The sequence below is a fragment of the Nicotiana sylvestris genome, chromosome 11 (assembly GCF_000393655.2).
Source record: "Nicotiana sylvestris chromosome 11, ASM39365v2, whole genome shotgun sequence".
Taxonomy (NCBI): Eukaryota; Viridiplantae; Streptophyta; class Magnoliopsida; order Solanales; family Solanaceae; genus Nicotiana; species Nicotiana sylvestris.
Genome location: NC_091067.1, coordinates 159,617,396 through 159,641,589, shown reverse-complemented (window position 1 = coordinate 159,641,589; position 24,194 = coordinate 159,617,396). Strand labels below are relative to the sequence as shown.

The 24,194-nt window shown below is 34.2% G+C and overlaps 2 protein-coding genes across 2 annotated transcripts; both read left to right on the top strand.

Moving 5' to 3' along the window:
- The first annotated feature begins 7,314 nt into the window (after positions 1-7,314).
- LOC104238750 (protein NRT1/ PTR FAMILY 7.1) lies at positions 7,315-13,844 on the top strand. The gene is made up of 6 exons (XM_009793212.2): positions 7,315-7,648; positions 9,153-9,203; positions 9,748-9,865; positions 10,447-10,664; positions 11,637-12,196; positions 12,694-13,844. Exons 2-6 carry the CDS (start codon positions 9,165-9,167, stop codon positions 13,556-13,558), a joined length of 1,800 nt encoding a protein of 599 aa, XP_009791514.1. The 5' UTR covers positions 7,315-7,648; positions 9,153-9,164; the 3' UTR covers positions 13,559-13,844.
- A 4,043-nt stretch (positions 13,845-17,887) lies between these two features.
- On the top strand, positions 17,888-22,614 carry LOC104238749 (enoyl-[acyl-carrier-protein] reductase [NADH], chloroplastic). Its single transcript, XM_009793209.2, has 13 exons — positions 17,888-17,986; positions 19,689-19,967; positions 20,183-20,292; positions 20,387-20,442; positions 20,528-20,612; positions 20,699-20,746; positions 21,061-21,135; positions 21,209-21,320; positions 21,446-21,497; positions 21,604-21,655; positions 21,765-21,822; positions 22,020-22,118; positions 22,224-22,614. Exons 2-13 carry the CDS (start codon positions 19,691-19,693, stop codon positions 22,376-22,378), a joined length of 1,179 nt encoding a protein of 392 aa, XP_009791511.1. The 5' UTR covers positions 17,888-17,986; positions 19,689-19,690; the 3' UTR covers positions 22,379-22,614.
- The last annotated feature ends 1,580 nt before the right edge of the window (positions 22,615-24,194 follow it).

Genomic DNA, 24,194 nt, shown 5'->3' with positions numbered 1-24,194 from the left:
ACATACCCATGAACAAGACTCTACTAAAAATTGCTCTATGACTCGGGATTTAAAGCCTAAGCTCTGATACCATCTTTGTCACGACACAATTTAGGATCATGACCGGCACTTAGGAGCAAGTGCCCCTAATTAAGCCTCATCGGTATTTTATAGAAAATCGGACAGTGTTTCCCCTATTTTTGGACTATCCCAAAAAATATTCCTGTCTCAAATTAGCAACCAAACATCCTAATAGCAATTCAATTGACAACGACTTTATCAATTAACAAAAATAAATATATACCTTTAATAGTCCACTCACTAGCAACTAGAAATACTACGTTATCTCAAAATTTGATAAGAATGAGTGATACTCAATATAAGTTTATAATAACGAAGAAATACTCAAGACACTAAAAGAATGACCATGGAGCAACTCTAAGAGTTCAAAGAAAAAACCCATAACTATTGATAAAATCTTTGCCCACGCGAACAAGTGCAAGGCTCACCAAAAACTATCAACTTGTGCACTCTAATTGACGAAATCTTCGCCTGTGTCAACTGCTGTCTCTGTAAAAAAATTTAGCGGGGAATGAGTCGCTAGCTCAGTGAGTAATAACACTTAACCACAATCGTTTTTACTGGGGACACGTCAGAAAACATGCTAGTATATCAAATAGAAAATAACATAAAAATGCCATTTTAGAAACAATAAATAATTTTCAGTCTCATCATGCTTTTCTTGTAGTATAATACAATTAACAGTTTAGTAATAAGCTCGGTAACCACTGTATAATATCAATATTCACATTCGGGAGGTTTCAATGAACGGATCATGTAATCGGTATAATTGTGGACTTCTTCGCAAGAAGTCAAATATAACGGTAGTCCCTACTCGAGGAAAATCGATAACGGTATGCTAGTTCTACCTTCCCACTAGTGAGGGCTATAACGGTAATCTATAATTATAAGGTGCACCAGGTCTAACGAACCCGTTGTTAGCTACGGGATCCTTCAATTTCTACTCTCATTTATACTTGTCTCTGTAATACATATATACTCGTAGAAAATATTTTAAATCAATATAGGGCATTTCGGTTCTTATCAAATCATATAGTTTCATTTTGATAACAGTAAATTCAAGTAATGGTAAAACAGATCTAGTGACAATGGAAATATTTAAAACAACGGTAATCTTCACAAATAACTATTTCGGTATCATATCTAGTAAAAGGCTTGTCCCATATGCAACTCAAAATAATCAATTACATATTCATATTAAAAATCATGCAAGTTATAAAAATACAAATTGCGGTAAGATTACTACTCACAGTACTCGTGCTGAAATACCAAATGCTTCACCTCGAGCAATTCGTACAAATTCCTCCAATCAATCTATAATTAAAAAGGAGATAACCTATTTCTATTTTTTTGTCCTTATATTGATGATACTACCACCTCTAAGGCAGAAGGTTTGACTTTCTTATTTGAAAAAAGAATATCCATTGGTGCAAAATTTGATAATTTCTTCTCTGGAATTCATGAATATAAGAACTCTACTACAAATACCTTGTCGATATAAATTCCATAAGCCATTCTATTCCATTTTCTTATGTCTACCTATAATTAACTAACCAACCAATAAAGGATAGATTATATATTGAGTAATAAGGAAGAAAATCTGAAACAAATTATCTAAGGTAAGTAGATTATCAAATTACCTTGTTCATCTTCAAGGAAGGAAAATCAATGGTTGACGGCGAATTACTTGAACCAAGAAATTCCCAAAGTTGGCCTCAAACAATAAAAAATACTATCTGATCCTATGCGTCCATCTCTTCTCTTAGTTAACAATTTTTTTTCTCTTTCACGTTCTACTGCTTAGTGCGAAGCACTCCTCTCCGAAATTTCTTTTTTTTGACTCCTTATGTTTGCAGAACTCTCATCTCTGCTAGGTTAATTCTCATGGGCTGATTCGGCCCTCTCGTTTTAGTTATTCTAATTTTTTTTGTTTTTTTTTATTTGTTAAATGACCAATATGTCCTTGTTTGAAATTTATGGGGTATTACAGAAATAACAAAAAAGAACAAGAAGCATGGCAAGTGATACAAGGGAAGAAAGCAAGGAGAAGTCGAGGAAGCAATCAAAACACCTATGCTACAGTTACACAAGAGAACAACATGAACAATGGAATGAAGGAAGGTTAGGAACAGTCAAAGGAAAGGAGATGGAGCCACAAGGAAATGGTAATAAATCAGGGAAGGCTGGGGGACCCCCACCTCCCTAATGGATAGTATTGGGTTCTGGAACACCAAGGGCCTAAACAAGACAATCAAACATAAGGAAGTGAATCTATTCCTTCAAAAATAGCAGGTTGGACTGTTTGGGCTCTTGGAAACAAAGATTAAGAGAGATAAGGCAAATGACGTTGTTTTTAATCTTTGCACAGGGTGGTCTTATACTACAAATCACTCTAAACATAATGCAGGAAGGATATGGATATTGTGGAGGCCTCATATCTTCACTATAAAAGTGAAAATGGTGACAGAACAACTCATTCATAGTATCATAACTCACAGTAGCACAAGGAAGAGGATCAATGTGACAATTGTGTATGGATTCAATGATCAAGCACTAAGTTCTGACTTGTAGAGAGACATAAGAATGATAGCTAATCAAATGGCAGGGGCATGGGCAATTATGGGAGATTTTAACTCTATACTCGGTCAAGAGGATAGAGTGGGGAGTAAGGTGACATATGCAAAAATAAAGGAGTTTAAGGAATGTGTGGAAAATTATGGACTTCAAGAGCTGAAATTATCGGGGAGTTTTTATACATGGAGTAATAAACAAGAAGGACATGATAGAGTGCTAAGTAGAATTGACAGGGTAATCACCAACAATAACTGGGTGAATAAATTGCCAGCATCTGAGGTTCATTATATGCCATCATGAGTATATGATCACAATCCTGCAATGATCAAATGGGGGGGGGGGGAACAGGTGAACCTAAGATGAGGATATTCAGATATTACAACATGTGAAGCATGAATAATTCCTTCATGACAAGAGTGGAGGGGAGCTGGAGATAATCAATATAGGGGACAAACATGTTTAAAGTGGTAGGAAAACTAAACAGATTTTAAAAAGTATTGTTAAAGTTAAATAAACACAAGTTTGCAGAAGTAGAGAAACAGGAAGATGAAAGCATAAAGAAGCTTATAGAATTCCAAGAGAAAATACAAAAAGATCCCAGGAATGAAACATTAGGCAAAGAGGAGAAGGAATTGACAAAGCAATACATATACTGGAAGGAAGCAAAGTTAAACTACTTGTAGCAAAAGAGTAAAATGCAATGTCTTAAATATGGAGATATGAACACAAGCTACTTCCACTCAGTGATCAAGGCAAAGAGAGCAGCAAGCAGAATATTCACAATCCAGAACATGCAAGGAGAAACAATCTAATTAACAGATGCAGTAGTTGATGCTTTCAAGGAATTCTATACAAGTTTACTAGGCAATGATAAGCAAAACAAAGATCATGTGGCAAGCCGCATAGTCAAAGAAGGACAGATTGTCTTAGAAGAACAAAGGAACCAACTGATAAGAGAGTTTTCACAAAAGAAAGTTAAAGAGACATTATGGGATATAGAAGGGACAAAGGCACCAGTGCTAGATGGGTATGGAAGTCAATTTTTCAAGGATAGCTGGAACATTGCAGGGGAGGACATCACTGCAGCTGTGCTGGAATTTTTTCAATCTGGGAAAATGGTCAAAGCTTTTAATAGCACAGTGATCACTCTCATACCAAAAACTTCTCATGCTACAACAGTTAAAGATTATAGACCCATATCATGTTGTAATGTGGTGTACAAGATAATCTCAAAGATGATGTATAACATATTGAAAGGGGGTACTGCCAGATATCATCTCACAAAATCAAAGTGCCTTTGTGGCAGGGAGAACAATAGTGTAGAACATACTGATCTGTCAAGATTTGGTCAGATTATATAATAGGAAACAAACTACTAAAAGCTGCTTGATCAAGGTGGATTTGAAAAAAGCATATGATTCTATTGAATGGAAGTTTGTGGAGGAAATGATGCATGCACTAAACTTCTCTGGACTATTCATAAGGTGGATTATGGCATGTATCACAACAACCAGCTACAGTATAAACTTAAATGGAGGATGTTATGGCAAAATAAAGGAGAAACGATGACTAAGACAAGGGGATCCAATCTCCCCCTTGTTGTTTGTGATTTGTATGGAATATTTTACACGAATCATGGGGCATGTGGCTAAGCAGAAAGAGTTTACTTATCGTACAAAATGCAAATGATTGAAGTTGACACATCTTTGTTTGGCGGATGATATGATAATATTCAGCAAAGGAGATTATGCATCAGTAATGCTCATGCTAAGGGGTCTCAAGTCATTCTCAAATGCATCTGGTATGACAATTAATGCAAATAAATCGAATATGTTCTGTGCAAATATGAATGGAAGAGAGATAAAAGACATATGTGAGCTGACAGGATATAAGAAATGTAAACTACCATTTAAGTACCTTGGAGTGCCTATATCCCCAAAGAAACTAAGTGTTGTAGATTGTGAAATGCTGATAGACAAGATTCTGGTAAGGATAAAAGGATGGGGATTCAAGAACTTATCGTATGCAGGGAGAACTCAATTGGTAAACACTGTGTTGCTGCACCTACACTCATATTGGGCACATATTCCTTCTTCCAAAAAAGGGTCATGAAAGACATTGAAGCTATATGTAGAAATTACTTATAGGATGGGAAAAGTGTCATGAATAAATCACCACTGGTAGCATGTGACCTAGTCTGCCGACCAAAAAGAGAGAGATGATTATGAATACAAGAATGTGTGGCATGGAATGAAGCAGCATTGGAAAAATATATACGGAATATAGAGCAAAAAGTGATGCATTATGGGTCAAATGGGTAAATCACATATACATAAAGGGCAAGGATTGGTGGCAATACAATCCACCACAAGATTGTGCATGGTATTGGAAGAAGATATGTGATATCAAAATAGTTTTTGCTTCAGGCTTTGAACAAAAAGGGTGGAAGGGGCAAATGAATAGATACACAGTAAATGAAGGATACCAATGGAGAAGAGAAGCAACACATAAATGGCCATATGCACAATGGATTTGGAGTAGATTGAATGTTCCAAAACACTGCTTTATAGGTTGGTTGATTATGAGGCAGAGACTACTTACAAGGGACAGATTGCATATGATGGGAGTGAGCCAGGAGACAACATATCTACTTTGTGGAATGTAGGATGGAACAGTACATTATCTGTACTTCGAGTGCTAGTTTTCTAGAAGATACATTGATGAACTATGCAGCTGGTTGGGAATAAAGCTAAATCAACCAGATATACAGAGCATTTGGAGGAAAATAGGAAGATGTATAAAAGGGAGAATATGTCGAGGTTTTGTGACCTCAATCATCACAGCAATAATGTATGGAATATGGCGAGCAAGGAATGAAGCTCTATGGAATCAGAAAGTGCCAATGCCAACAAGGATGTGGAAGAGCATAAAAGAGATAGCAAATACAGGCTGCAACTTATAGTAGCTAACAGAAAGAATAGGAAAGAAATAAAGTGGATCAATCATTTGTACAGATAGGAAATGACTATGCAAGAGTGTAGAAATAGATTCTAACAGGGCAGACCTACCTAGTAGGGATGCGCAAGGATGATACCGTTTTGGCATTAAGCTAGATAGAATAACTTATAGATTATTGTAGGGATATACCAGTTGTAAATAACTTTGTCTGGTCGGGATCAATAAAAAATTTCTTTCACCAAAATATATATATATATATAAATTTTATGCAGAAGTTAACAGTATTTGGTGACCCCCTCTTCTCCAAACATAGGCTCGTCTTTGCCGCCAAAGTCTACGATGGAATGGAGATAATTTGTTCGTTCTCAACTAGAAATCACTGGTTCAAGTCGTAAAAATGAAAAGAATTTTGCAGGTAAAAAGCGTTTCTTTTTTAATTGGTCTTAATTATACGGTATGAATTCGAATTGGCCGGAAATCCTATTACGAGTAGTGAGTACCGGGTAGAAAATAAAAAAAGATAGGATGAAAAAAAAGTGGAAGACAGTTTTCCCCATAAATAGTGCACAGGAATTGAGCTTGGTATGAGTGGGGAACAACTTAATTAATAGCAGCCTTATCGTAAGATGACTCTATTTTGAAAGGGACTCTTTAAGAGTGATTTGATAAGTCATCGAATTTCCACAGTATAATACGGTGTCCTTATCACATTTTAAATTTCAAACGACCTTAATTACATTATTATAGTATAATTAGCTGAAATCGTGTTCCACTTATATATTTGTCAAACATATAAGATTTGATACATAATCTTTTGACACGTGCATGTAAAAGAATAGTTGACTAAATATAAGTAGATTAATTTATCTAGGACTGCCTAGTAAAATTATCCTCTAAATTAGGCAGTTTCTTTTTTTCTTTCTTTTAGAAAAAAATAATCTTTTGATATTCAGAATTCAAAAAAAAAAGGGAGTAATGCTATCATATCTTGAGAAAATTTAACAACCATACTATGAAAACGTAACAAATTTTTACATTAACTTTCTATAACAAATATAGATTGGCGATCTGCGAAAGATGGTAAATAATATGTTACAGTAATAAAAATACATTAGTAGTGTGAAAATTTTAAGATAATAGGTTAAATTCTAACATAAATTATACTAGAGACGGGGTAGCATATAAGTTATAGGTTCGACCAAACCCATTATACTATTAAATTATGTAACATTAAAGAAAATATTTTATTTGAAACTCTTGAATGCTCTTTATAATTTTTCTCACAATTCTCCAGATCTATATTTATAATAGTAATTGAGAAACCTATCTCAACTAGAAACTGAAAATTTTATTTTTATATAATTCAAACTACAAATGTTAATTAAACATGAATTAAATAAATTTATAAATATCAAATCCTAAATAATTTAGGTATCTACTAGAGACTTTGGATTTATAATAATGTTTTCTCTATTGAATATTACCAAGTTAGTCAAATATATATTTTGAATTTGTTTGATTTGTTTTCACCGTTGGAGGTAGAAAAATTCAAATTTTAGTAGTCAACCAAGTATTTCCGAAGTAGTAGAGTAAAAAGAGTTTTATTAGGAGTTTGTTGCTCAACAGAATTCCAGAATTTACCTCTTAAAACTTTATAAAAAGATAGACGTCACTTCTTATCACTTAATTATCAATCTCTCCATTTTTTTTAATTCTCTTCATCCATAATCTTCAAGAATTAGGATTTCTTGTTCGTGTCTTTATATTAATTTCTTTGATTAGTGAAATAATGAGAGGTTTGAAGAACTTTCAAGTGTGAAAATTTCTTGATTTGTCTTCCCTTTGCAAGATTAAGAGTTTTAACATCCTTCTTTTTTTCATTCTCACCATAAATGACAAAAGGTTTTACTAACAATTTTATTAGTATTATTGATATTCCTGAGAGTCAAGTGATTTATCAGTCAGTTCTGACGATTGAGCTTATCGATACACGTTCTTCTCCTTCACCAGAACCCAATACTATCACGAATTTCTCAGCAACCAAGTTCCGTAAAAGGTTTGAATCTTAATATATTGTGTCGCATTTATAGCGTAAAAATTCTTTCCGCTTTGTGTATACAACTTAAATCCTTTAACAATATATTTTAAAATAAGATTCTTTCTCTTATCTTTGTCAAATCTTATGAATATTAGTATGATGTTATTATTATTACTTAATGGAAATTTCTCAATGTTTGATAGTGTAAACACATATATATAATACTTCACCTACAAGTAAAAATTGCCTGAATATTTACATCCATAGATAGTTTCTTGCTTTTTCTTGATTGACAACAACACCTAAAGTAGAAAAATATAAACAAAGATGTCAAATTGTTTGTCCTATTTTTTATCACTGAAATTGAATATGACATTTATCTAATAAATCTTATTCTTGCTTAGATTTGAGAGTTGGTGAAAAAGTTTCATATGCTATTTTGATTAATGTTGAATACTATGAGATACTGTTTCTATGTAGTCAGTGATGCATGAATTTAAAAAATTAAAGGACCACGAAAAGACATAACTAATGAACCTTGATATAGGAGAGTGTGGAGGTCGAAAATTAGGGTACAATATTAGTAGATAGTCGAGTGTATCCCTTCTCCTTTCTCGTAGTATAGATTCACTTCGATTTCCTTATCATCTTATCTTGATGTTGTCACTGCTTGTTGTTGCTGCTTTTTTTTCTTTACTTGGGCCGAGGGTCTATCGGAAACAACCTATCTATCTTCATAAATTAGGCTAAAGTTTGCGTACACACTGACCCTTCCTGGACTCCATTTTTGAAATTTCAGTGGATTTATTATTGGTGTTGTTGAAAAGACAAAACCAATTGATTTAAAGTGAGGAAAAAAATTAGGAAAAAGAATGATTTTCACATAGGTCATGAAATCCACTTTTAAAGGCTTTCAATGAATCTGAAAACTTGTCCTAAATATATTTTTAGATCATTTTGAAAACGACAGTTTGGTTATACTTTCTATATATTGAGCTATTTTCTCTATCAATTTTCATCATTCTTTCACTTGCATGCATATAATTGCTAAGGCAAATATTCATAATATTTCTCTGCAGTCAAGCACTTCTAGTAAGTTTTATTCTCCCCAAAATGAATTGAGTTCTTTTTTTTACAATTTATACTCAGTACCATATTCTGATTATTTTTCATTTACATGGAAAAACTAATGACTTATGATAGCATCCGCCTTGTTTATATTGACATTATGGACATAATAGCGATTTCAATGCCAAAAATATTCACGATGTTACACAATGTATTAAATATAGACTATGTTGTTTCTTATATATCTTCAGCTAAATAACGAAAAAATATACTTGTCTAAATATAAGTATGTATGTGTATATATATATATACACACACACATTGATAGTGTAATGAAAGTGAAGAAACTAAACCTAATTATTAAGATATTTCTTGTTGTGGCTTTTTACTCCCTTTTCGTTATTCTGTAATTTATAGTATAGTATATAATTTGTTTTGCATCTGAATTTTACAGAGATTATCCCAAATGGCAACAATTGTGTCAACTAACGCCATGCAAGTACAGGTTAGGACTGCTTTTATTCATATTATTTTCTCTTTGCATTAGTGAAAGCTTTCATATTGTTAAACTTCCGTTGCTCGTATTCTTTAAAAATATCATTATATCGTGTTAGAATCTTTAAAAATGGTATATTTTTTAAGGATCGAACACGAGTACAGTAGCAATATTAAATATATAGTCCGAGCAACATAGATTAGAGCAAATATTATTAGTGGAATTATTGGACTTAATTGGAAGGTACAAATTATCACTTTTAAATAGCTCTATCTTACTTTTCTCTTAGTAAATGGCAGGGCCCAATTTCTCCTTTTAAATATTGGTGGGATTTTCCTTTTTTCATTATTATTATACTTTTAAGGGATTTTTTAATTTAACACGTGCTTTTCATTGCACACGTTCATATATATGACTATTCACAAAATAAAATAAAATAAGAACAATTATTAAAAGGATGGAAAAAATGGAAATAAGAACAATTATTAAAAGGATGGAAAAAATGGAGACTGTTAACCTAATTATTAATATTTTCTTTCCTTTTTTGGCACAGACAAATGAAAAGAATTCAGCTGGAGTGAAAAATGGCTTCAAGCAGAAAGTTATCATCAAGCTTAAAGTCCTTAGAAGCAAAAAAACTGGAGGATGGTATTCAGCATTTCTTTGTTTAGGTATATTTACATTAAATTAAATTAAATTAAATCTAATGGTATAATTTCCTATTAAAGTAAATGTTGCGCGGACTTCCCAAATATGTTGTCGCATCCATATTGGATTTATGTGGGATTTGACACGCATCTATTCGATGTTATCAAAGGCATGCTTAAGCCCTAAATCGAAGCTCAAAACAGGTTGGGCGTTTCGCCTCGCTTAGCGGGAGTTTTAGTGTTATCATCAAGGCTCTAAGGCATACTTTTCCTTGTCAATGAGTGTAATCCTAAAGAGTCGACACTAAACAATGAATCGTAAAAAATATTCAATTTTTTTGTTCATATATTTGGTGTTCATGCTTATAGGTATTAGTCTCGGACTACACATACGCATTTGTAGTTTTTTTTTCAAATTGCGCTTTTCTTCATCAAAGCCTACGCTTTGTTTGCGCTTTGCGCTTAAAGCCCTAACACACCTTCTAGTTTTTTTTGCGCTTTTCGCCTTTGATAATACTTCATTTTTCTGCACTTTTGAATAGTCTGAGCAACATAAAAGTGGAACTATTGGCTAATGATCTATTTTTATATTTTGGTGGTTGCAGTAAACCAAGGATTAGCAACACTAGCATTCTTTGGTGTTGGGGTGAACTTAGTACTGTTCTTAGTCAGAGTGTTGGGACAAGATAATGCAACTGCAGCTAACAATGTCAGCAAATGGACTGGAACTGTTTATTTGTGTTCCCTTTTGGGAGCTTTCATCAGTGACTCTTACTGGGGTCGTTTTCTCACTTGTGCCATCTTTCAGCTTATTCTCCTCCTGGTAATTAAATATATTATGAGTAAACTTTTTATTTTATCCTTAACGATAAGTTGTTGTAGTTATAGGAATATCATCTCACATGTTTAAGATCACAAGTTATAAGCTATGTTGTTCGGACTTTTCAAAAGTATCGTCCAGTACATGTCCGATCCTCATCCGACATGGGTGCGGCATCACTATTGGAAAGTGCGTGCAACATAGGTTATAAGTGTATTTTTGAATATCCTGACACTTGTTTAAGGATCACAAATTTATTAAGCTATGTTGTTCGGATTCTTCAAAAATATCGTCCGGTGCGTGTCGGATCCTCATTCGACATAAATGCGACATTGTTGTTGAAGAGTCCGTGCAACATAGGTTATAAGGATATTTTTGATGTGTCAAAAGTCTTTTTTTTCTTTCATAAATTATGGTCGCACTCAATAGTGCCATATAAAATGGAATGGGATAATACTAGATCTAAAACTAGTTAGGGCAAAGTTTCTTTTCTAAACAGAGGATATCTATATATACAATAGTTATTATCATCGTTATGAATTTAACTTATATAGACTACTGATAATGTAAAGAGAAATTTATGCTATCAGATCGTTTAAAACATAACTACGTCGTGTATACTAAGTAGAATTACTTACTTAGAAAATAAGGTAGATAACTAGCTATAACATGAGAAGAGGGGCCTTGGAGCAACAGTAAAGTTATCTCCGTGTGACCTATAGGTCACGGGATCGAGCCATGGAATCAGCCACTCATGCTTGTATTAGGATAGGCTGTCTACACCACAACCTTTGGGGTGCGACTCTTCCTCGGACCTCGCGTAAACGCGGGATGCCTCGTGCACCGGGCTGCCCCTTTTAACCTACTATAACATGACTGATCACATATATCGTGCAGAACTCTTTTACATCGTCTGTGTATATAAATTAAATCCCATGCATTGTTACTAACTAACTTGATATGTGATTAAATCAGGGATTGGTGATCATGTCAATTACTTCTTGGATTTTCTTGATCAAACCTAATGGATGTGGAGATGGAATACTGAATTGTGTACCCCCATCTCCTCTTGGCACTGCATTATTTTACTTAGCCATTTATTTAGTGGCTCTTGGCTATGGTGGTCATCAACCTACAATTGCAACATTTGGATCTGATCAATTTGATGAGGCAAATCCTAAAGAAAAAATCTCAAGAGCAGCTTATTTTGGATACTTTTACTTTGCACTTAATGCTGGATCTTTGATTTCCAATACTATTTTGGTATATTATGAAGATGGTGGTAAATGGACTCTTGGTTTTTGGGCTTCTACTGCTGCTGCACTTTTGGGCTTGTTCATTTTCTTGTTGGGTACTCCTGGTTATAAGTATGTTAAATCCTTTGGTAATCCTTTGCCACGTGTCGCTCAAGTATTCGTCGCCGCGGTTCGTAAATGGCGTGTGGCTAATGTTGAAGGGGAAGAACTATATGAAGTTGATGGATCAGAATCAAGCATTAAAGGAACTCGGAAGATCCTTCATAGTAATGATTTCAAGTGAGTTGTTCTGATCCTTCGATCCATATTATCTGTTTTTTAAGATTTTTTATTACTCGTACAAAAGACATTTAAAAACTTTTAGTATATAGTCAGACATCTCTATAACAGTATCCCTATAAAATAGTCATTCACTATAGAAATCAAGTTTTTCTCGGAACCAATATATGTGTTATGTTATAATATATGTCCTCTATAACAACACTTCACTATATCCAGCCTTGAAACAAATAAGACTGTTATCGAGAATTTGACTTTATATAATATCTTCAGTGTCCAGGCTAGAGCTTGTGTGCGTATCGACTATTCCATTAGATATATATTATATCCCACTAGTATTTCTAAGTAACTATAATCACCAAATTCACCTTTTCTATCTTTGCTAGAATTTGAACTTCGGTCACATGGTTTTCATCCACTTTATTGACCGTTCGATTACATTCTTAGGTAATTTTAGTGTTTAATAACTTCTTATTTTGCCTTGAAAATTTGTCCAGAAAACTAGACAAGGCAGCAATAGTGACAGAAGAAGATAGACAAAGACCAGCATTTAACCCTTGGAGATTATGCACAATCACACAAGTTGAAGAAGCAAAATGCATCATAAGAATGTGTCCAATTTGGCTATGCACAATAATGTATTCTGTTATATTTACACAAATGGCCTCTTTATTTGTCGAACAAGGTGAGGTTATGGATGCAACAATTGGCCATTTTCGCCTCCCAGCCGCGAGTATGTCAGCATTTGATATATGTAGTGTGTTAGCCTGTACATTTCTGTACAGGTTTATGGTCGTACCATTGGCTGGGAAAATAAGTGGAAATCCAAAAGGATTAACCGAACTTCAAAGAATGGGAGTTGGATTAGTTATCGGTATGTTATCTATGGTTGCAGCTGGCGTAACAGAAATTTACAGACTTAAACACGTAATCCCTGGAAAAGAAGCAAGTTCACTAAGTATTTTTTGGCAAATTCCACAATATATTCTCGTTGGTGCCTCAGAAGTTTTTATGTATGTTGGACAACTTGAATTTTTCAATGGTCAAGCACCAGATGGAATTAAAAGTTTAGGGAGTTCACTTTGTATGGCATCAATGTCACTTGGGAATTATGTTAGTAGTATGCTTGTGAATATGGTTATGACAATAACAGCAAGAGGAGAAAGACATGGTTGGATACCTGAGAATTTGAATAATGGACATATTGATAGGTTTTATTTCTTGCTATTTGGTTTGGCTTTGGTTGATTTGTTTGCATTTGTGGTGTTTGCAAAATGGTATAAAGGTATTCAACATGAAGGAAGTGATGAATCTTGCACAAAGGAGGGGGTAAAAGAGAGTCAAGTGCTTGATAAAGTTTGATTATCAGAACAAGGACAGGACAGCTCGCTGCACAAAGTATTTTGCGTTTTCGCAAGGTCCGGGGAAAAACCGCACCTCAAGGGGTGTGATATAGGTAGCCTACCCTAATACAAACATCAATGGTTGATTCCACGGTTATTGGAGGAAAGTGATAAAGAAATTTAAGTGCTCTCATTTCTATGGTTTTTTTTTATAATTTTAGAATAATGTAGTTTTGTTAGTGAAATAAACTGAAGCATAATCCTTTTATGTGATTATTATAAGGACATGACTGCTTCTAATTTTCTATATTATTGCTTGAATTTCCATTTATGTGTTTGGATTTTCCATTAAAGTTCAATTCAGAAAGTGTTCACTGGTGCTATACTTGCAATTACACATTTCTATGCTTTAATAATTTTTTATGTATGATAAATTCTCGTTAAATTATAAATTGGAAAATAAAAAGCTAAGTAATATAACCAGTGAAGATTCTTAGGAAAATCCAATTAACATGCGACAGAAAATTTATTTTTGTGGTCTTTTATAAAGCTGCATATTTATTTTTTCAAATTACATGTCTTTGTCGAAATCATTATATAAAGTTGTATACAAAAACGAAGTTTTAAGTTGACCTATATAATCTTGGAGTGGATATCCTTCTCATTTCTCTCTCTCTATTTTTTCATTTCTAATAGATGGAGATGTTGCTCTGATTTGCAAATAGTAGGATGATACTTCCCCAAAACATATTATAAACCTCGTATATGATGATTGATGACAAATCAGAAATTGCTTAGCATAAGATTATTAAGCACAGACTAAAGGGCAATTTTAATATGTCTTCGGTTCTCCGTGTAGATGGAGCCGGAATTTGAAATTTATGAATTCTTTCTAAACCTTTTAGATTTCACTAAATTATTAATTTGTATATATTATTTGAAAGTTTGGCAGCGGCTTCAAATTCTGACATAAAACTTTAAAATTCTAGCGCGGGGTTATTTTGTACAAATAGCACGGTATAGCCAGTTTTCGGACTGGTCATTCAAAAATAGCTAGCGTTTACGAAGTCAATGAAAAATAGCCACTATTTTGCTGCAACAGAGACCGATCCAACATAATATACTGGAGTTCGGTGTACCTGTGTATGAACTCCAGAATATTATGTTGGACCGGTATACTTTGTTGACTCTAGTATAATATACTGGAGATTGGAGCACCGGTGCTCCAAACTCCAGTATATTATACTGGACAATTATACTTGCTGGAACTCCAGTATATTATGCTAGAGTTCTAGTGTACTTATGTTGGAACTCCATCATATTATGCTGAAGTTCCAGCATACTTATCCTAAAATTCCAGTATAATATGTTGGAGTTCAAGCATACTTATGCTGGAACTCCAGTATAATATATTGGCGTATTTTCCGGGTTTTGAACAATGTTTTCGCTCAGATTTATCTTTACATGAAAAGTGTCTAAATGTCGATTACGTTTGAAACCGGGCTATTTTTGAACGACCAGTCGTAAATCCGGCTATTTTTTAATTTCTCATTAAATTTTTTCTCATTACACAAACGGTCATTCTTATGGATGTTATTTAGGGATGAAAGAATTACAGGAAAATACACTTGACTTCACACCATAACAAAAAATGGCTCATATTTTTAAATTTTACCCGACCTAGCCCATATTGTATATATTTTGAAAGCACTAGCAATTTCAAAATCTGTTTTCTTACAACCATTGCTTCTAAAAGCTATGGAGTTAAATCTATGTTCTCACAATCATTGTTTTCACTCTCTTTACTTCTCACATCTTCTACATATGCTTCAAGGGGTCGTCCACCATTACTGCTTCTTCCCTGTATCATGTGGTTGCAATGTAAGAAAATTGAAGATTCAACATTCCACCATTGAACGCCATTTAAATCTTTGCTTTCAAAAATAAGATTTTTTAAGTTTGTTAGTTGTTTGGATTGGATGTTGTTCCAATTGATTGAAAATATCAAAAGGAGTTCAAAATTTAAATTTGAAGTGATTTGGTGTAGATTTGAGCAAGATTTGAGTTAAATTTCAGAAAAAAACGCAAGGAAGAAGACGAAGTTAGTTTTTTGTATAATTATGTATAATCTTGTATAATAGTGGATATGAGTGTATAAACACATCTTATACACAATTATACATTTTTATATACCTTTATACAAGCGTCTGTAGACGAACTTCTTCCACGATTTTCAGTTGCAATTCTTGTTCAAAATCAGTCCAAATCTCCATTAAATGACTTCAAATTTTATATGCAACCTCTTTATACTATTTCTAACAATTCTAGATCATACACACTCCAAATTTCTCACAAAATCAAATTCGAAATCTAAACCCACATATTTAAGCTTGTTAAAAATCTAATTTTCACCACCCAAATGGATTTGGTTTCTTGAACTAATATTTGAGTTACAGTTACTGATTCAAAAATTAACTTAAAAGCTTGAGCAATCTTTTTTAAAAATTAAATAGTAATTTTGAGAACTTATAGGAGTTGGATGTTGATCTTAGCCTATTATTTTTGGGTTAGTTGATTGTAAATTAAAATATGGGCTATAAAATTGAAAAGTAGGGATCCCAATTATTCCTATGTGAAATTTTCCCTTTAGGGATTAGCCAGTACTTATTTTGTCCTAAAAATCTGAACTAAAAATTTTAATTTTCGGATATTTAATTTTAATTCAGAGGAGGAACATTGATGCACCGGTGAGAAGGTGTGAACGACTGGCGGTGGTGGGTACGAGGAGAGGTAGAGGGAGACCTAAGAAGTATTGGGGAGAGGTGATCAGGCAGGATATGGCGCGACTTAGGGTTACTGAGGACATGGCCCTAAACAGGGAATTGTGGAGATCGAGCATTAAGGTTGTAGGTTAGGGGAAATTGTGATGTCTTTTTTACAGCGCACTAGAGTGAGACTAGCCAGTTAGGAATTAGTCTTAGAATGCTATTGATCAACTATTGATGATGGGCTTTATCTTCTGTGTATTAATACCTTACATCTTTCTCGTATTTCATATATCTCTTATATTGTTGTTACTTTGTTTTTTATGGAATTTTGTGTTATGTTATGAATTTTACGGTATTTTATGTTGTTTTATTATGAGTCTATTGATAGTACTAATATAGTGTCTCTTGTTGCCTCTTTGAGCCGAGGGTCTCCTGGAAACAGCCTCTCTGCCCCTCGGGGTAGAGGTAAGGTCTGCGTACATATTACCCTCCCCAGACCCCACTTGTGGGATTACACTGGGTTGTTGTTATTGTTGTTGTTGTAGGATATTTGTATCTTGAAAAGTTGAATCAAGACTCATTGGTTAATTCTTAAATAGCATCCCTTTAGACAGGCTACTTGGTATAATTTCTACCATAATTTCGGGACAAGTGCACATATAGTCATTATGAGTGATGCTATTTAGAGATTAACCAGTACTTATTTTGTCCTGAAATTTTAAACTAAAAATATTAATTTTAGGACAAGTCAAAATATTTTTATCCCGAAAATTTGAACTGAAAAATTGAAATTCAGGACACACGACTAATTCTTAAATAGCAGCCCTTTAGACGGGCTACCTGGTGTCATTTCTACCATAATTTCTTGGGTGAAATTCAAAAATAGTCAGATTTACAAGTGGTAATTGAAAAATAGGCATAGTTTCAAAAGTAATCAAAATTTATCCACTTTTCATATAAAGATAAATCTGAACGAAAATACTCTTCAAAATCCAAAAAATATTCCAGCATAATATACTGGAGTTCCGGCATAATATACTAGAGTTCCAATATAATATATCGGACTTCCAGTACAACATAATATACTGGAGTTCTAGCATAATATAGTGGACTTCCAACATAATATACTGGAATTACAGTATAATATACTGGACTTCCAACATAATATAGTGGAGTTTCAGTATAATATACTGGTCCAGCATAATATGTTGGAAGTTCATAAACAGGTGTTCCAATCTCCAGTATATTATGCCGGAACTTTCCATGTGTTGGAGTTCCAGCATAACCTGCTGGAAGTTCATATATAGGTTCACCAATCTCCAGTATATTATGCTGGAACTCTCCATGTTACAGTAAAATAGTGGCTATTTTTCAATAACTTTGTAAACGCTGGCTATTTTTCAGTTACAAGTCTGCAAACTGACTAGCCCGTGCTATTTTCACTAGTTTACTGCTTTCAGATATTAAAACCCAACAACGATCTAAGCCCAGTAACATTATAGGCCCATAAATACTAGGCCCAGTTATTTCCCCGACTCCATTTCCGTCTTTAAAGACTCCAACAGACAACAACTACTACTGTTAATGCTGACTCAATTCCTCTCCAAAGGATAGCAACAAAAACCAAAAACCCCTTATACCCACAATTCTGTCAACTATTTTCGCATTCTTTATTCAAGGTTCATATCTTTCTTATTACGCTCTTCTTCTTCTTCATAATTACTTCAAATGATTAAAGTTTCAGTTTTTACTGCTTATCTTTTTTTCTGGGTATTGGTTTCTTGAAATATGCTTAATTTTGGCTGCATTTGGTATAAACATCAGTCTGAACTTTGTGTTATGTTTTAAAGTTTTCATCTTTGAGGGTTTAATTATGTAGTAATTCAAATGTGTACAAGTTTCAGTTTTTACTGCCTATCTTTTTCTGGGTAATTGAAATTATACTTAATTTTGGCTGCATTTGGTATAATCATTAGCCTAAAGTTTGTTTTATGTTTAAATATTTCATCTTTACTGGGTTTAATTATGTAGTAATTTAAATGTGTACAAGTCTCAGTTTTTACTGCTTATCTTTTTTTCGGTATTTGCTGCTTGAAATTATACTTAATTTTGGCTGCATTTGGAACAAAACTGAGCTTAAGAATGTGTGGTGTGTTCTAAAATTTTCATTTTTAAGTGTTTAATTATGTAGTTTCTGGGGAATGTAAGTCCATGCCATGGGTCTGTTTGGATGAGATGCTTGTCAAGAACTTTACCGTTATTAGTATGCTTAAATATTTTTTTTTCTAGTTATGGTCTTGGTTGTATGTTTTGACGGGTGATGGAAATAGGCGGATCCAGGATTTAGACTCTATAAGTTCAACCTTTAAGGTTATTAGCATTGAACCCCTCGTATTTTTAAAGTTATGGGTCCATATCAGCTAATTGTTACACGTTTAGTGAATCTTTACACATAAATTTATGTCCGTGCCGAAAATATTGGGTTCAGATGAATCTGAGAACAATATGCTGAATCCGCCTCTGGTGATGGAGGGTGGAGTGTAGGGAGATGATTTGGTCACTGGTGTAGAGATTTGTGTACAATATATAGTGTTTATTGGTAGCTAGAAGATTGAAAAATACAAACAAAAAGAGAGAAGAACTACTACATGCACGAGATGTAGTGCTTGGTTTCTGATTTGTATGAATGAGATATTGAGATCTAAAGTCTTTCATTATTGCAGTTGTTGCTCTTGACGTAATTAAGAGAACTATTACTTCGGTTTCCTACAATGGAAAGAAATAAAGAATTTTGAAATGTTAATGTGCTGTTGGTGTTAGCTGCAATCTATTTAGGTTTACGTATCCAATTTCATCTTCTTTTCTTTAACTAAAAAAACAGAAAAATGACTAGGATATGTAACATATGATGGCAGATGATATATATTTAGGTGTATGTATCCTGTTTCATTATTATTTTTGTTTTATTTAAGGCAAGAAAGAGGTAGTATTTGCACGAAGCGCTAAAAACAGAACATGGGTTCAAATGAGCTGATTTTACTTTGGTTTTGAGAAAAGGAGCTTAGCTGTGGGAGTTCCAGGATTTTTACTTTTTCATATTTCTGGAATTTGAAGAAATAAGGCTAGTGATTTAGCTAACTGCTATGTTTTTTTGTATTTCTATCATCAAATGAACTGGCTGCTTTTAATAAAAGATTTGAAGGTTTAATGTGCTATTGATGTAAGAGAATTAAGATCAGAATTGTCCGAGATGAAAACTGCAGCTCGCTTTACATTACGTTTCTTTATAAACCTACATACAACTTGTACATTTCTGAATTTACTTGTGAAAATGTAAGGTTGTAGCTTTCTGAGTGATACCGTTATGCTTTTGTCTGCTAGAAATGGCAGCAAGTGCAGCTTCAAGCTTCCAAATAACGATAGCTAGGCCATCCATATTCTCTACTAAAAGAATTTCCAGTGTCTGCTCAACAAAGTTTTGTGCTGACACTAGAAAACAGTCATGGAATAGACTTGCTAGTAGCTGTCAAGTTTCATCCACTCAGAATTTTTGGCGCAATTTCACATCTACGTCTCAAAAGTTAGAGAAAGTTGTCACCAAGGCAAAATCGGAAGCTGATGGAAGCAAGGCTGCCTCTGGGCTGCCGATTGATTTGAAAGGTCAGGTTGTTTTGAATTTTTAATTTTCAAAAGCTTTTCTAGATTTTGTGTGGTTTTAGATCTTAGCAGTGCATGGAAGAGATGGTGGATGTTCTCTGCCGATCAACTTTTTTTTTTCTCCTACTCCCCCCACCAAAAAAAAAAAAAAACTTGGGATCTCCATTTTATTGGTAAAAAAAGAAACTTGAGATCTCCATTTTAAATGCTGTTTGCAGGTAAAAGGGCATTTATAGCTGGTATAGCTGATGATAATGGATACGGGTGGGCTATTGCTAAGTCCCTGGCTGCTGCAGGAGCTGAAATTCTAGTTGGAACCTGGGTTCCGGTAAGTGAAATTTACAATTTCTTGTTGGATTTTAGCTTGAAATCTCTGTATATATATATTCAATCATTTTGATGTTTTACATTTCTTTAAACAGGCCTTAAACATTTTCGAAACAAGTCTGCGACGTGGGAAGTTTGATGAATCACGCGTGTTAGAGTCTAAACTTGTGATTACTTTGTACCACTGCAGAAAATAGGCTTTATAACTAACCTCCCATTAAATGCATCTTTGTCAGTTTGCCAGATGGTTCTTTGATGGAGATTACAAAAGTATACCCCTTGGATGCTGTTTTTGACAGTCTTGAGGATGTACCCGAAGATGTAATGTTAAAACATATAGTTGTGTGAAATTTTTTTGTAGTGTTTCATTGGAATCTTCCTAAACTGTATATATTCTAACCATGCAGATAAAATCAAATAAGCGTTATGCTGGTTCTTCCAAGTGGACAGTTTCGGTATGAAGTCCTTCCTATTCGCACTTGCTTGTGCATGCTGAACAAAATGAGTGACTCTTGTTGGTGTGGCTCGCTATTCTTAAGAACTAGATTTGGACATTCAATTAGCGTAACTACCATGGTTATTATTAATACTTGCCCTAAACAAATTAAAAATATCCGTTTTTCTTATCTCTGGACCTGGTAGTTTCATGTTTGTGTTGGTAATCATTTTAGGCCAGTATCAACTATCAAGACATCTTCATCTTCCTGATATTAATTGTTATGTCCTCTAAAGTTGGTGTATCTCAGTTTCATATTTCTCTTGTTTATAGGAAGCTGCAGAATCTGTTAAGGAGGATTTTGGCAGCATCGACATTCTTGTACATTCACTTGCTAATGGGCCAGAGGTATCACCTTTTGAGATTATAAATCAGTGCTTCTTCATTTGTGATCTTTCTTATTAAATCATTCAACCTTTAGGTGACTAAACCTCTTTTGGAGACAACGAGGAAAGGATACCTTGCGGCAATATCAGCATCAAGTTATTCCTATGTATCTTTACTAAAGCATTTCCTTCCAATTATGAACCCAGGCATGTATTTAGTTTGGCATTTATTTTATGTATTTCCTTTCGTTTCTTGTTCCTTGTTTGTCCATCTATACATTTATGTACTTCCCCAAAATGTTCCTTTGAAATGAATGATGATTTTATAACAGGTGGTTCTTCAATTTCTCTGACCTATATTGCGTCTGAGAGGATAATTCCAGGGTACACATTAGTCTTTCTCTCGTCTTGCTTTATTCTTTAGATGATATACTCTTAAATTTTAAATTTGTCGCTAGAGGAGTCACCCAGTGAAATATATCATGCGCAGATATGGAGGAGGTATGAGTTCTGCCAAAGCAGCACTCGAGAGTGACACCAGAGTGAGTTGTGACAAGAGGAGAAACTATATGGTTTTCTCCCCTTGAATATCTAATATCCACCCTATTTGATTGCTTCTTATCATTGAAAGGAGTCATTCTAATGATGTAGGTGCTTGCTTTCGAGGCCGGAAGAAAAAAGAAAGTTAGGGTGAACACAATATCTGCCGGTATGTGACCATTTATTGTCGTTTGGGTTATGATTTCCTCTATATGATAACACCTCAACCAAGTTATAGAATAACCTCGGAAGTTTACTAGGAAGCGAAGCAACCACTACTCAGCCTTTTGTTCCAACTCACTTCTTTATATAATGTTCCTTTCATGTAAATTCTTTTATTGACAAGAGAAACATATCTCTATCCAGGCCCGTTAAGAAGTCGAGCTGCAAAAGCAATTGGTTTCATAGATATGATGATAGACTACTCCATAGCCAATGCACCTCTACAGAAAGAATTATCAGCAGGTAAATCATCCACACAAGTTATTTTCTCACTAAAAGTGTTTACTTTACACTCTCTCCCTTGTCTTACTTTGCTCTTAATATACCTTTTGGAAAAACTTGCCATAGATGAAGTAGGAAATACAGCTGCATTCCTAGCATCGCCTCTGGCTTCAGCGATTACGGGTGCTGTTATATACGTTGACAACGGTTTGAACGCAATGGGTGTGGGAATCGACAGTCCTTTATTTAAAGAGCTCAACATTCCCAAGAGCGAGGAATAGAAGATATTATGTTCTACTTGAATTTGTATTTGTGTACTAGTCATTGTGTATTTTTTGAACTTGTTATGGTCAGAGCCAAGAATGGCTTGGCCAGCGGCCTTCACGAAATCAACTGTTGTGTGATTGATATTTTATAGAGTAAATAGAAGTAATGAGTTTCCAGTAATTATCTTTCACTAGGTCCCTAACCATATTTGCTGAAATAAAACTTTATTCTCTTTTTCTTTTGTTGATAACTTGCCATTATGTCCTAGTTGCTACTTGTGTAGGCACATTTTAATACACATTGAGGCTTGAAAAAAATAAAATATTTTGTGTAGGCACATTCTAATCCACATTGAGGCTTGAAAAAGTAATATATTTTGTCTAGGATGATTCAGCCAAAAATAGTAGTAACAATTTGAAGCAGAGAATATGTGTTTACGTTTGCGCCAAGGCTTTGGTTCAGTGGTAGTACATTGTGATATGTGGATTTAGCGCCCGTCACGAGTTTGAACTCTACCTCTGGACAAGCCTAGTATTTAAGTGGAGAAGGGGTTATGAATTAGTCTATTATCCTCTTAGTTTCAAATCGTGCACCAGTCGTTCCTTGGGATTTTTCGATGGTAATTTGTCGGTTATCAAAAAAAGGATAGCTTGGTGCACTAAGCTCCCCTTTATGTGCGGGGTCCGGAAAAAGGTCGGACCACAAGGGTCTATCGTACGCAGTCTTACCCTGCATTTCTACAAGAGGTTGTTTCCGCGGCTCGAACCCGTGACCTCCTGGTCATATGACAACAACTTTACAAGTTACGTCAATGCTCTCCTTCTCGGTTATCAAAAAGAAAAGAAAAAAACACGTGCATACTTTTTTGCCATTGTAACTTCATATTTTGGGCTAAATTTAACTATATTGTTCTGATGAGCTCAAAGCTATTGGGTCCTCTCATTACTTTATAGCTAATTAGCTTTCAGCTTTTTAGTGGCCTTTATTTGCATCTACTTTCAAATGCTTGTCAAAGAAATAAGAACCATATGAACTAAAATTTCATATGAAAAGTGCAATTATTTTCAAATATTAATTATATCATACAAAATGGAAAGAAAGTAACAAGAGATGGCAGAAAGTTCAAAATAAAACAATACTCCCTCTGTCTCATATTAACAGTCATAATTACGTAAAAATTGCACGAGGCGCCCTATTTGGTCGTCCTATTTAACTTATACCCATTTTTTTAAAGTTTTAACTTGTACCCACTTTTTAAACAACTTTAGCCCCCTTTCTCCTCCTCCTTCTCCTCCTCAAAGTTATATCCGCCCTCAATCACTAGGCCTGGAACATTGACAAGGCTGAAGGGATGCTTGACAAACTCGCCATCTTAATTTCCGCAAACCTTTTCACCACTTGGCAAAAGCAGACAACTTCGTAATACTTGCATGAACTATTAATACTAGTACTAATTTTTATACTCCGGCTCTTACTACCCAAGGGAGTGAAATTTTCCTTTTCTACAAGGAATTGAAAATTTATAACGAGTGAGATCCTTGAAATAGTAGATGACTTTTTAGATTTTGTTTTGGTATGGTGTTTTGAAAGAAAAAAAGAATCATTAAAATCTTGAGGAAACAAGAAAAACCAAAACCAAGTTAGATAAAAAGAATCATATTAGAAGTTCGTCAGTTACAAACAAATACTTCAGCTCTAGAGCTGAAGTTGACCAGGTACAAAACAAATTTCCAGCTCTAGAGCTAAAGTTCGTCAGTTACAAAAACAAAAACTTCAGCTCTAAAGCTGAAATTCGCCAATTACAAAAATAAAAACTTCAGCAATTACGAA

Excerpts from the sequence above, each read along its gene's own strand:
- LOC104238750 (XM_009793212.2), top strand. The coding sequence starts at position 9,165 with ATGGCAACAATTGTGTCAACTAACGCCATGCAAGTACAG. Across the intron at positions 9,204-9,747 it reads CTAACGCCATGCAAGTACAG|ACAAATGAAAAGAATTCAGC; the intron begins GTTAGGACTGCT and ends TTTTTGGCACAG. Across the intron at positions 9,866-10,446 it reads TTCAGCATTTCTTTGTTTAG|TAAACCAAGGATTAGCAACA; the intron begins GTATATTTACAT and ends TGGTGGTTGCAG.
- LOC104238749 (XM_009793209.2), top strand. The coding sequence starts at position 19,691 with ATGGCAGCAAGTGCAGCTTCAAGCTTCCAAATAACGATAGCTAGGCCA. Across the intron at positions 20,443-20,527 it reads AAGTTTGATGAATCACGCGT|TTTGCCAGATGGTTCTTTGA; the intron begins GTTAGAGTCTAA and ends CATCTTTGTCAG. Across the intron at positions 21,498-21,603 it reads TCTGAGAGGATAATTCCAGG|ATATGGAGGAGGTATGAGTT; the intron begins GTACACATTAGT and ends TATCATGCGCAG.